Consider the following 14,187-nt stretch of genomic DNA (forward strand, 5'->3'; position numbering starts at 1 on the left):
ACCCCTGATAAATGTAAACATTCCAGGGAGTACTTACTCAGGGGCTCTCTCAATGACTGACAGTTCAGCATGAAGAAGCGAGGAACTGGAAGTGAGCTCCTCCTGAGACAGGAGCCAGGAATGGAACATGTTGGCAGCTAAAGGCAACACTGTTCCCCAAACTGGCATTTCTTCAAGTGTGGTCTCCAGACCAGCTGCAGCAGCATCTCATGTTCAGTTCAGTTCAGTCGCTCAGTCACGTCTGACTCTTTGCAACCCCATGAACCGCAGCACACCAGGCCTCCCTGTCCATCACCAACTCCTGGAGTCCACCCATACCCATGTCCATCGAGTCGGTGGTGCCATCCAACCATCTCATCCTTTCGTCCCCTTCTCCTCCTGCCCTCAATCTTTCCCAGCATCAGGGTCTTTTCCAATGAGTCAGCTCTTCGCATCAGGTGGCCAAAGTATTGGAGTTTCAGCTTCAACATCAGTCCTTCCAATGAACACCCAGGACTGATCTCCTTTAGGATGGACTGGTTGGATCTCCTTGCAGTCCAAGGGACTCTCAAGAGTCTTCTCCAACACCACAGTTCAAAAGCATCAATTCTTTGGTGCTCAGCTTTCTTTATAGTCCAGCTCTCACATCCATACATGACCACTGGAAAAACCATAGCCTGACAGAATGTGGTCCACTGGAGAAGGGAATGGCAAACCACTTCAGTATTCTTGCCTTGAGAACCCCATGAACAGTATGAAAAGGCAAAAAGATAGGACATTGAAAGATGAACTCCCCAGGTCAGTAGGTGCCCAATATGCTACTGGAGATCAGTGGAGAAATAACTCCAGGGAGAATGAAGGAATGGAGCCAAAGCAAAAACAATACCCAGTTGTGGATGGGACTGGTGCTAGAACCAAGGTTCAATGCTGTAAAGAGCAATATTGCATAGGAACCTGGAATGTTAGGTCCATGAATCAAGGCAAATTGGAAGCATCTCATAGGATGCTGGTTAAAAAAAAATGCAGTCTTAGGCCCCATCCCAAAATCAGAAACTTGGGGTGGGGCTCAGGAATCTGTGATTCTGACTGCCCACTAAAACTCGAGAACAGCTGTCCCAGATGATGCATGGTTTTGCCAGGACTGGCACTGGGTAATAATGAACCAGATTTCCTCCAAGGTGACGTTACTCAGCGGCCACACACTAAAGTTTAGCACATTGGCCGTCACTGTTGTGTGGATGAAAACACTTACACACTTAATTTTGAAGGGCTTAGGACTTAAAAATGTTAAAGAAGGTGAGTTCCCTTCCTCATGGCCCCTCACGTGTCCCAGAAACCCTACTGGCCCTCAGGAGGCATTTCCTCACCTGGTCTGACTTCCCTCCATCAAAAAGCACTCTTTGCACCCTTGGCTTTGAAAACCATGTCTTATTTAGGACCCCTAACCAAGTATGCATACAGTAAAATGTGCTCCAGAAATGAAGCTAGAGGACTGCATTTTGTTTTTACATTCATATATAACAAGTGTGCGATGCACACTGACATTTATTACCAGATTACCATCTATTTTCTAAGATTGTACCATTTTAAAGATTACTTATAGGTTATTGATTTTAGCACCTTCAGAGTTTTGAAATGCTCTTAAATTCCCTTTGAGAGCAAAATTCTGAAAGATGGCAAAAAATATATTTTTTTAAAGGTTCAGTCCTGGGATTGATCGAAGCTCTGGCTTGTGGGTTTAGCAAGGTTCACCCCCCACCCCTGTGCCCCATTAATTTCCTTTTTTTTTGGTCCTTTTCCTTTACAGGAACTTAAAAATGAAGTCTGGGAATATTCTTCTTATGTGATGTGTTTTATTAATGATGAGCTCCTGGGTGATGCACTTGATCTACAGAAATGGGCCCACAAAGTGTGGGATATAGTTGATTTTAAGCCTCCTGCACTTTACGAAGCACTTACTGTGGATTATTCTGCCAAATTCTTAAGAGACACCAAGGCAAGTTACACTAATTTTTTAAAAAAGGAAAATAGTGGAATCTTGGAGCATTTATATTGATTAAGCACTAATTACTGATAAACCTAGCAAAGGGAATATAAAAGAGTAGAGGATTAGGTTAAATTCTCAGTGAACTTGTGATCTCTAGTTGCAGAGACCTGGTGGGGTTTGGCTTGGTGGTGTGTAAAGCCAGCCTATCTCACCGCAGGTAGGTGGCACAGGCAGAAGAGCATCCCTGTTCAAACATTCAAACACGAGAAGCTTATGTGTGTTAATTGGCATCTATTTAAAAATACTAAGACCTCCTCCCTCAGACAAAGGCAAACCTACCCTTTACTCACTTTGAGCAGGCAATACTTTGATTAGTATGCTGTAACACCTAAGTGGGAGCTACTGCACTGAGACTGGCACGTGTGAGGAGGGTGGCACCCAGCTGGCAGAAGGAGGAGCAGACAAGCTCTGGCCCTGGGGGTTTCCAATGGTAGGGGACAGTCACGAAGCCTGAGGTCCAGAGAGCAAGAGACAGACATCAGGGTGGAATGGGCAACCTCCGCGAGGGGGTAAATGAATGCCATTTTGCTCAGGAACCTTGTTGCGGCAACAGCTGCCACATGCTGAAAATCATGTCATGCCCATGGTGGCCTGTGCCTACATAAAGACCCTGAGCTAGGATCTGAGCCATGCAACGGCAAAGACCTTGTCTCGTTCACCCTTATTCAACCACTGCCTTGAACAGAACCTGAAACATAGGAGGTGCTCAGTGAATATTTTGTTGAATAAACAGTACACTTGCAAAATGCTCTAAACTGTAAGGTGTGGAGAGGAATTTAACATTCATAGCAGTTCATTCCCAAAGGACCAGGAATCTCAAAGTGCATGGTGTACTCTGGGGATGGCAGAGGACAGCAAGGAGGCCAGAATGAGTGGGAAAGGAAGCTGGGGAAATGAGAGTATCAATCGGGATTCTTGCTGCCAGCAGTACCAAGCTGTTCTGATTAAGTTAAGGAGAAAAGGCATGTACTGAAGGGATGTTGGTAAATCCACAACTGACAGGAAAGTTGGAGAGCCAGCTTTGGAAAGCAGACAGGAACCGAGGGAGACCTGGCAGCAGGAAAGCATGGCCAGAGTCACGCCCCAGGAAGGTGCAGCCGGGGTGCTGCCGTGGGTGCCTGCTGGCCCTCGGGTCTCCCTGCCGCCTTCACTGAGCATAACTTCTCTGCTCTCCTTGGGTCTGTGTCGCTCCCCAGAGGTCGAAGGCCCCAGGCAGAAGCACCTGACTAGTCAAGCCCAAGTTATGTGCCCACAGCCTGGCTCTCACATGGTGGGGAAAGACAGAATGTTCTGCAGAGGCTGGTGCAACCCTGGGAGGAGTTTCCCAAATAGGAAAGGTGCTTTCCTTTCCTATTTTTTTGTTTTACAATAACAACAACAACAATAAAACCCAAAACCAGGTCCACTAAAGAAAGGTTGAACTTACTGTTCACCCTTAACCAGTGAGTTAGATTTTATCTAGAAGAAAGCAGGCCAACAGAACTTTTCATCAGAAGTATGACATAACCTTCTTTGTTGTTTTTTTATTTTTTTAAAAAATTTATTTATTTATTTTTCCCAATTATTTTTATTAGTTGGAGGCTAATTACTTTACAATATTGTAGTGGTTTTTGCCATACATTGACATGAATCAGCCATGGATTTACATGTGTTCCCCATCCCGATCCCCCCTCCCACCTCCCTCCCCATCCCATCCCTCTGGGTCTTCCCAGTGCACCAGCCCTGAGCACTTGTCTCATGCATCCAACCTGGGCTGGCGACCTGTTTCACACTTGATAATATACCTGTTTTGATGCTGTTCCCTCAGATCATCCCACTCTCGCCTTCTCCCATAGAGTCCAAAAGTCTGTTCTATATCTTTGGTGTTTTGGAAAAAAGTTTAGGGTTGAGGCCAAACAGGGCGGAATGGGGAAAGCTTGATGGCAGGGTGGCCATTTGGAAAGCTGCTGGAGTAGTGCGGGCTAGAAATAATGGCAGCCTGAATTAATTAGTGGGTGAGGAGAGAGGACCCAGATTCTACCTTGGATTTTTTGCCCAGAGGCTAGATTTTTCACGCTGAGTTAAACCCAGGGAGACTTGTTTACTTCTGGTTTGGAATGACAGAGTAGATAATTAGGTTTGGCTGAAAGGTGACATTACCTTGTGTTAAAAGTCGCTCTGTTTTCATCAGGATTTCTAGAATTATCAATTCTTGACAACCACATAAAGATAATGTATTGATGCCCAGGGAAGTTTAATAATGCCTGAATGGACTCATGCATTTTAGAAGTCAATCTTAACTTCCAGTATGTCCTCTTTTCCCTCCTAAACCTGTGAAGCTTACCATATTATGCCTCTTAAAGTTATAATATTCTTTTATAATTAAGAACTTGTAATACAGAAACAGAGGCACAAACATAATCATAATTATTAATAGTATGGATATAAATACTTCATTCCTGGATACCAGGTATTATAATACTATTGAGTCTTTAATTAAAAAAAGAGCTTAGAGTGACATAAAATAATGATAGTGATATATTTAAAAGTGATTTCATTTATGCTTCTTAAATTCTTAAGAAACAGAGCAGGGCAAATTATGTATGTTAAATCAGGCAGCATTTTTATGTAGGAGAATGATGCCTAAGAGTTGCAATGTATTCTATTAGATGTGGTTTGCTACCAAAATGAATGCCACTGTGATGGAGAAGAGTTTTCATTTTGGGTGCCTCTTTATAGGGCTAGACAAGGGCTCACAAATGTTAGCTGCCTCTACCAGAAAGGATGTCAATTGAAAATAAGAGCTTGGGGCATCTGGGAGTATGAGGTCATGAAAGAAAGAACTAAAAAGTCCAGCATCCTCTCTTCCCTACCCCTGGCATAGTACCGATGCATACAGTGGCCTTATTTTTCCACTCAGACTGTGGCCTGAGTCTGCTTAGCTAATCTGTGCAGTCTTTGAAAATCCAGAACACACAGTAACCAAATCTATGGGCTCATGTGGATCTTTTTCCAGAATTACTCAGGAAAGAAAAGGCTTCCCAGTCTGCGCTTTTTTCCCAAAGGGACTGATCAGTGTTCCTTTCCACACCCAGTTTGTGGTGTGGTTGCTATCTAGGCCATGTGTTCTCAGTCTTGTGATAGGTTAATGTTATTTACTACTGAAGGTTTTTAAAAGCATGTTATTTAAGTTATAAAGTTGTAGTATAATAAAAAGGAAGAAACAAACTTTTTAAAGTCATTCGTTTAATTCTGCTGTTACATCATCTATGTTAATGCTGTCAGTCATCTTAACACTGAAAACGTTATTATATTTTTGGTCACTTCTAAAACTTTTTTCCAAAACACTGACCTGCATTACCTTCTTCTCTAATTTTAATAGCATAATTTTGTGTTCTTGGACATTTCTATTGATCTTTATCCAATTGGAAGATTGATTTTTGAGGTAAGAGGATTTTGGTGGTTGTTTTTTAATAAGTTGGGGAGAGTGAGAATCTCTGTCAAAATGTTTAATGTTTGAAAACTTTTATCTTTATTTTTAGCTATATTCTGATACATGTCCCAAAACATGTAAAAATTTTCAGATCTTGTGCACAGGAAAAGCAGGGTTTTCCCAAAGTGGCATCAAGCTACATTACACAGGTTCCATTTTCCATCGAGTGGTACGTAATGGCTGGGTACAAGGAGGAGGTGAGTTTGAAACCTTAAATACAACTTAGTTGCAATATCAAATCCGAATACCCAAACTTCTGTTTATCTGCCTCTTTGAAATTCATATAAAATTAGAATATATTTAACATTAGGTGTTATATAGATATATTTAAAGGATGGTCAAATGATGAATTAAGATATTAATACTCTTTTTAAAAATTCCATCATTATTAAAATAAATCTAAAGTGTGTTACTAGGAATATTCCAGATTAAAAAGTGATATAAGAAAGTAGGATGGGTAACATTTTTTTAACCAAAAGATAATTTTAAATGCTCACCTAAAAACAGAGTATATAGGAAATACAGTGCTTTTAAGAAACATACTAAAGGTAGGAATTTGAAAACAGAATAAATGAAAAACAGCTTATTTCTCACCAAAGATGTTACCCTGTTATAACTGAAATAAGATCAAAAGCATTTTGGTCTCCATCTTTGCTTTCTTTCCAGGTCAATCCTTTGGCTTTACACAAAGGAGGTACCTTGATTAGCAACACAAAATTCAATTTTAGAGGCCTTTTAGGAGATATCCCATAGGGAGCAATCAGGCAGCAATTTAGAAATAATTGGTTTAGTGTGGAAGGAGATTTTCTTGAAGTTGATGAAATATGCAAAGGCTTACATTAATAATGTTTCATTACTTTTCTACAATCTGGAACATTCTCAGGCTGATGAGGAGAAAAATATAGATTTAATCCAAGTATTTTGTATGTAAATCAGCTCTTGTATGTAAATCAGTTTCTCCAAAATGAGATATCACCAGTACTGTTTCTAATCCAGTTGTTTTTCTACTTAATATTTATGGTGTGTGCTAAGTCACTTCAATCGTGTCTTCCTCCTTGCGACCCTATGGATTGTGTAGCCTGCCAGGCTCCTCTGTCCATGGGATTCTCCAGGCAAAAATACTGGAATGGGCTGCCATGCCCTGCTCCAGGGGATATTCCCAACCCAGGGATCGAGCCCATGTCTCTTACATCTCCTGCATTGGCAGGCGGGTTCTTTACCACTAGCGCCACCTGGAAAGCCTGGTCATATGTCAGTGTGGCTCTGTGCAACCCTTTGGACTGTAGCCTACCAGGTACCTCTGTCCATGGGATTTTTCAGGCAAGAATAATGGAGTGGGGTTGCCATTTCCTCTTCTTAGGTGTCTTCCCAACCCAGGGATCAAACCCAAGCCTCCTGCATTACACCCTGAGCCATTGGGAAAGCCCACATCAGTACACATAAATACATAAAATTTTTATGGGCACTTTTGAGGATTATCTTATACTAACAAAAGATGACAGTCTAAATGTTCACCAGTGGGAAATTCATTAAATCAGCATAGCAATATAATGAAAACTTGTGCTGTGCTGTGCTTAGTCGCTCAGTCGTGTCCAACTCTGCAGCCCCATGGTCTGTAGCCTGCCCGGTGCCTCTGTCCATGCGGATTTTCCAGGCAAGACTACTGGAGTGGGTTGCTATGCCCTCCCCCTGGGGATCTTCCCAACCCAGGGATCGAACCCATGTCTCCCGCATCCGAGCCACCAAGGAAGCCCCTAAAAATTTTATGTGGTTGTGTATATTGACATATAAAATGTTTAGGATCTGCCTAGTTTTTCATCATATTGCTATGCCAGTTGAAGTAATTTCCCACTGGTGAACATTTAGACTGTTTTTGATTTTTTGTTAGCCTCAAGAGGGCCCATATCCGTGTCTCCTGACACTTAGTTCAGTGTTGTCACTGAACTTCCAGATGCGCTGTTCTGTTTTGATTTCAGTTAGACCTCCACTCACCCCTGTGAGCCAGAGCAGGATTTGGGGAAAGTGGACCATGATATTTATTTATTTGAAGTAACATTTCCAAAAAGTGCATAGGTCTCAGTTCATGTTTTCAAGTAACAAAGCAATGATGTTTAAAGAGTTTGGAAAAAAATTCTGGTTAATAAATTCAGATCCAAACTGACATGTATAAGTTGTACCATGTTGGATAAGGAACTTGTCATCTCTGAGTCAGTTTCCTAATCACAAAATGGGGATAATTATAATATCACAGGATATGGTGAGGATTCAAGGACATGGTATATTGAAACCGCTAAACTCCATAAGCACGCTCCTCCTTCAGATGTCAGATTCTCAGAGGGCTTTGCGTAGAATTTTGGAGTACAGGAACTGACCGTGGTTTGGTGGTGTGCCTTAGGATGCTTCCAAGGGGACTGCTTGCTCTCTGGGCCCGAGAGGCTCTACAAAGTCTTCTTCCTCCCTCCATCCCATCTCATCATGTGACCTCTCCCTCTTGCTAACTCTGCCTCACACACAGGGCTCCTTGCTGTTCCTTAAGTATATCAAGCATATGTATGCCCTGAGGTCTTTCATTGTTTCTTCTGCCGGAGATACGATACGTACACCCAGCTATTCCTCTGCATATCCCCCTGCATCACCCCCTTTTAGCAAAAGATAAACTTTTGCTAAGAGTTTATCTCAGGAGGGACTTACCTGACCACCCTATTCAAAAACTGCCACCTTCCTCTCCATATACCTCTCCTCACCCCTTTCTGGGCTGCTCTCCTGCCTGCTTACCTAGCTTTATTTGTCTTTCTAGCACTTTTCACCACAGGGCATACTATTAATACTTCTTTGTTAACTGACTGTCTGTTTCTTTTCAATAGAATATAAGTTCTATGAGGGCAGAGATTTTTATCTATTTCATTCACTGTTACATCCTCAAGTTAGAGAACAGTGCCTAGCATACAGTATTAGTAGATGATTTTTAAAAGTTTGTTCAAAGAATGAATGCACAGATAAACAGGAAACATACATTTTGTTTGTGTCTAAAGTTGAAGTTAATGAAGATACCAAGTTGTTAAGTCACTTCGGCAGGATCCTGTTTGTGGCTCCCACAAGGCCTACTGCCTTGAGAAGGATCTCCTGAGATTTACTTTAATATATTTTATCATCATCATGGTCGTCAGAATGATGGTGAAAATGATAATGAGAAGATGCATTCCATAAGTGTGTGATGCTGCACAATAATAATGGCCACTAATGAAGGAGCATGGTACTCCGCCAGGCACCATACATGTGCTCTCCCTACATGACTGCATTTCACACTCAGAACTACCTGGGAGGCACCTCCCATCATCACTGTCTACAGCAGATGAGGAAAGTGTTGGGAAAGGTAACCAACATCAAGGTCAAAATCAAAATCATCTGACTTTGGAGTTTACTTTTAACCACTGTTTTGCATTGCTGAATCTGTTGTCACAAGTATAGAAGATATCCAGAGCTGAACTCAAAGGGGTGGGTTATGGCCACAAAAAAATATTAAATACTGACTGACATGGTGTCAATATAAAATATTCACCTGGGAGATCAGAAGCAAAGGGCGAGAGCAGTGGCAAGTGTTGGAGAGAGAAAACAAGGGAGTGTCACTGGTGTTGACACAAGTCAGCAGAGGGGAATAACCTGGGCCGGTTCACCGAGCAAAGCAAACTCTGGGAAAGGAAGGAATTGGCGCGAGAGGACATTCAGCTTCTCCAAACCCGGATCTAGCCTGTGGCTACTGCAGCAGGCTTCTGAGAACAGCCTTGGGCTGTGTGGTGAGTGGGGTGGGGGTGGCAGGAAGGAAGTCTATGTCTGGCAGAATAGGTTGAAGACTTAAGGTTTATCAGTTAACTTTTGAACCAGCTTTATGAGTAGTATAATTTAAATGCTATATGCCCCTTTCCTGCATAAATTCTCTTCACATGCTTGCTGTTGCATCAGATTTCTTTAAATAACATAGACACTTTTATTATAAAGTGCTCATACTGAATTTAAATGGGCCAGTTCTTCAACATTTATTTATTGCACATTATTCGAGGAGGGCCGTCTAAAGAACTAAAAGAAGAAAAGGGGGTGATGGGGAGAACACAGACCTCGGAGACCTCTAGTTTCACTAGAGTTAGTTTTGGTTCTGCTGTAGCTGTGCAGAGAGGAGTTTTATAGTAGGATCATTGCCTAAGCCAAAATATGCATATAATGTGAAACAGGTTCTATAAATACCATTAAACAAAACTCTTTATATTGCAAAGGAACTTCAGTTCTGAAACACCAGATAAATGAGTTATCACTATAGAGTTCCAAAGAATAAAAATTTGAACATTAATTCTTTCTAGAGCATCTGTTTTCAGTTCAGTTCAGTCGCTTGGTCATGTCTGACTCTTTGCGACCCCATGGACTGCAGCACTCCAGGCCTCCCTGTCCATCACCAACTCCCGGAGTCCACCCAAACCCATGCCCATCGAGTTGGTGATGCTATCCAGCCATCTCATCCTCTGTCGTCCACTTCTCCTCCTGCCCTCAATCTTTCCCAGCATCAGGGTCTTTTCCAAGGAGTCAACTCTTCGCATCAGCTGGTCAAAGTATTGGAGTTTCAGCTTCAACATCAGTCCTTCCACTGAACACCCAGGACTGATCTCCTTTAGGACAGACTGGCTGGATCTCCTTGCAGTCCAAGGGACTCTGAAGAGTCTTCTCCAACACCACAGTACAAAAGCATCAATTCTTTGGCGCTCAGCTTTCTTCACAGTCCAACTCTCACATCCATACATGACCACTGGAAAAACCATAGCCTTGATCAGATGGACCTTTGTTGGCAAAGTAATGTCTCTGCTTTTTAATATGCTGTGTAGGTTGGTCATAACTTTCCTTCCAAGGAGTAAGCCTCTTTTTATTTCATGGCTGCAGTCACCATCTGCAGTGATTTTGGAGCCCAAAAAAATAAAGTCAGCCACTGTTTCCCCATCTATTTGCCATGAAGTGATGGGACTGGATGCCATGATGCTAGTTTTCTGAATGTTGAGCTTTAAGCCAACTTTTTAATCTCCTCTTTCACTTTCATCAAGAGGCTCTTTAGTTCATCTTCACTTTCTGCCATAAGGGTGGTGTCATCTGCGTATCTGATATTTCTCCCGGCAATCTTGATTCCAGCTTGTGCTTCTTCCAGCCCAGCATTTCTCATGATGTACTCTGCATAGAAGTTAAATAAGCAGGGTGACAATATACAGCCTTGACGTACTCCTTTTCCTATTTGGAACCAGTCTGTTGTTCCATGTCCAGTTCTAACTGTTGCTTCCTGACCTGCATACAGGTTTCTCAAGAGGCAGGTCAGGTGGTCTGGTATTCCCATCTCTTTCAGAATTTTCCACAGTTTATTGTGATCCACACAGTCAAAGGTTTTGGCATAGTCAATAAAGCAGAAATAGATGTGTTTCTGGAACTCTCTTGCTTTTTCAATGTTCCAGCTGATGTTGGCAATTTGATCTCTGGTTCCTCTGCCTTTTCTAATTCCAGCTTGAACATCTTGAAGTTCACGGTTCACGTACTGCTGAAGCCTCACTTGGAGAATTTTGAGCATTACTTTACTAGCGTGTGAGATGAGTGCAATTGTGCGGTAATTTGAGCACTCTTTGGGATTGCCTTTCTTTGGGACTGGAATGAAAACTGACCTTTTCCAGTCCTGTGGCCACTGCTGAGTTTTCCAAATTTGCTGGCATATTGAGTGCAGCACTTTCACAGCATCATCTTTCAGGATATGAAATAGCTCAACTGGAATTCCATCACATCCACTGGCTTTGTTCGTAGTGATGCTTTCTAAGGCCCACTTGACTTCACATTCCAGGATGTCTGGCTCTAGGTGAGTGATCACACCATCCTGATTATCTGGGTCATGAAGATCTTTTTTGTATGCTTTTTCTGTGTATTCTTGCCACCTCTTCTTAATATCTTCTGCTTCCATTAGGTCCATACCATTTCTGTCCTTTATTGAGCCCATCTTTGCATGAAAAGTTCCCTTGTTATCTCTAATTTTCTTGAAGAGATCTCTAGTCTTTCCCATTCTACTGTTTTCCTCTATTTCTTTGCATTGATCACTGAGGAAGGCTTTCTTATCTCTCCTTGCTATTCTTTGGAACTCTGCATTCAAATGGGTATATCTTTCCTTTTCTCCTTTGCTTTTTGCTTCCCTTCTTTTCACAGCTATTTGTAAGGCCTCCTCAAAGAACCATTTTGCTTTTTTACATTTCTTTTTCTTAGGGATGGTCTTGATTCCTGTCTCCTGTACAGTGTCACAAACCTCCATCCATAGTTCATCAGGCACTCTTGTCTATCAGATCTAGTACCTTAAATATATTATCTCACTTCCACTGTAAGTGGGATTTTATTTAGGGATTTAATTAATCTAATTTAATAAGGGATTTAATTTAGGTCATACCTGAATGGTCTAGTGGTTTTCTCTACTTTCTTCAATTTCAGTCTGAATTTGGCAATAAGGAGTTCATGATCCAAGCCACAGTCAGCTCCCAGTCTTGTTCTTGCTGACTGTATAGAGTTCCTCCATCTTTGGCTGCAAAGAATATAATCAGTCTGATTTCGGTGTCGACCATCTGGTGATGTCCATGTGTAGAGTCTTCTCTTGTGTTGTTGGAAGAGGGTGTTTGCTATGACCAGTGCGTTCTCTTAGCAGAACTCTACTAGCCTTTGCCCTGCTTCATTCTGTACTCCCAAGGCCAAATTTGCCTGTTACTCCAGGTGTTTCTTGACTTCCTATTTTTGCATTCCAGTCCCCTATAATGAAAAGGACATCTTTTTTGGGTGTTAGTTCTAGAAGGTCTTGTAGGTCTTCATAGAACTGTTCAACTTCAGCTTTTTCAGTGTTACGGGTCGGGGCATAGACTTGGATTACCGTGATATTGAATGGTTTGCCTTGAAAACGAACAGAGATCATTCTGTCGTTTTTTGAGATTGCATCCAAGTACTGCATTTCAAACTCTTTTGTTGACTATGATTTCTACTCCATTTCTTCTAAGGGATTCCTGGCCACAGTAGTAGATATAATGGTCATTCTTGTGTTAAAAAGACCTCACCACTCCTGTTTTATCCTCAGCTTAATCTTTCCGTTTTTTTCTGAAAAGTAAGATCGACCATGGAATAACTTGTGAAGTAAGTCGAACCTATATGAACACACTTAATTTAAATTCTGGCCACAATTATAATTTAATACTTCATCACTTCAAAGGTTTTACATTAAATTTAGCCTACTTGGGAGTTATGAGGGGAAAAAAATGGAATCATGAATGTTAAAGTACTTACAAAATACAAGTGAAATAATTATGGAAATATTATCATGGTATAGATACTGAACAATTAGGTCACTTACTCTAGTTATTGTTATAAATGGAATCATAATTTAAAGCATTTTCCCTCTGCCATTATCTCTTTTTTAGTTTCTGAATTTTAATTTTATTTACTGCTATTTCTCAGATATAGTTGCTGGAAAAGGAGATAATGGAGAGTCAATTTATGGACCAACATTTGAAGGTATGTGTCTTTAAATTTTATCAGTCATATTTTAATTGATTATTCAAATTCAATAGGACTGGACAATTTTATGATCCCAAATAAGATGGCGTGTGGAGTAACAGACTACAAGGACACATGCTAGAAGTGGGAGTTGAAACCGGGCTAGGTGGGAAGGCACCCCAGTTCAGTTCAGAACAGCTTTGTACATACAGTCTTTCGCTTCCCTCACTGTATTATTTCTTCAGAATAAGTTTCTAGAATTAAGATTGTAAGGGTAGAAGGGAATTTATATTTTTAAGGCTTGTATTTTGCTATGCTCGTGCTTAGAACTGGTAGCTGATAATCACCCTACTAAGACTGCTATTGGGAATCCTGGGAAGACGGCAGTGGTAGTGGCATAGTTTTTTTAACTTTTTGAAATCCCAACCTAAAAATAGACAAAAAACTAGATGGGAAAACTAAAGTCCCATGGGTAACACAACAAAACTACGTGTAACGTATCTACACGAATTTCAAATATAAACAGGTGAGGTCAAACTACCAACAGTCACACAATCCACATGGTATCAGCATGGATGTGAGCGAAAGCAGGACATTTTTGTCAGAGCTGAGGATATAAAACCCCACAATAGGCAAGAGCAGGGTAGTGTATGGGACCCCTCATTAGGCTTGAGGCCAGAGCAGTCAAACCTCTGTGAACTCTCAAAACTGATCTGTAAGCCCTCTGTTCTAGGACAGGCCCACACTGAGGAAGAAGTACGGGGAATGGAGTCAAAATTATGCAGGTATTGGGATAACAGGGATGAAGAGGGAAAGGGAACAGAGCCAGGAATCCCAGAAACCAAGCTGCCACATAGATGAACAGCACATGCAAACTGCACTAGAGGGAGTTTGTGAAGTTGGGAAACTGCCTTCCTTCTAAAGCCACACCTCCTCCTAAACACTGAGGGAGACTAATTTTACATAAAAATAAAGTTGCATTAGGAAGCAGCAGAAATTTTCTTGAAGAAAAAAAAAAGGTGCATAGTCATAGAACTACAGATAATGAAAGTACCATAGAAAGAAAGCTCACAGGTCAAACTGATTTCAAAATGAGCTACAAGACATAAAGAAAATGATATGACAGGAAAGAACTTGTAAATCAGAATTAGAA

The 14,187-nt window shown here is 41.4% G+C and overlaps 1 protein-coding gene across 5 annotated transcripts in view; it reads left to right on the plus strand.

The window, feature by feature from the left end:
• Window positions 1–14,187, plus strand: part of PPIL6 (peptidylprolyl isomerase like 6) — a 36,124-nt gene that overhangs the window by 6,599 nt on the left and 15,338 nt on the right. For 4 of the 5 annotated variants that reach the window (XM_065911482.1, XM_065911484.1, XM_065911485.1 and 1 more), the window contains 4 exons: window positions 1,787–1,975; window positions 5,388–5,450; window positions 5,548–5,695; window positions 12,996–13,052. In XM_065911482.1, coding sequence (XP_065767554.1) covers window positions 1,787–1,975; window positions 5,388–5,450; window positions 5,548–5,695; window positions 12,996–13,052 — 457 coding nt within the window. The remainder of the gene's footprint in view (window positions 1–1,786; window positions 1,976–5,387; window positions 5,451–5,547; window positions 5,696–12,995; window positions 13,053–14,187) is intronic. The other variant, XM_065911483.1, reaches the window with a different exon arrangement.

The sequence above is a fragment of the Muntiacus reevesi genome, chromosome 19, assembly GCF_963930625.1.
Source record: "Muntiacus reevesi chromosome 19, mMunRee1.1, whole genome shotgun sequence".
Classification (NCBI taxonomy): domain Eukaryota; kingdom Metazoa; phylum Chordata; class Mammalia; order Artiodactyla; family Cervidae; genus Muntiacus; species Muntiacus reevesi.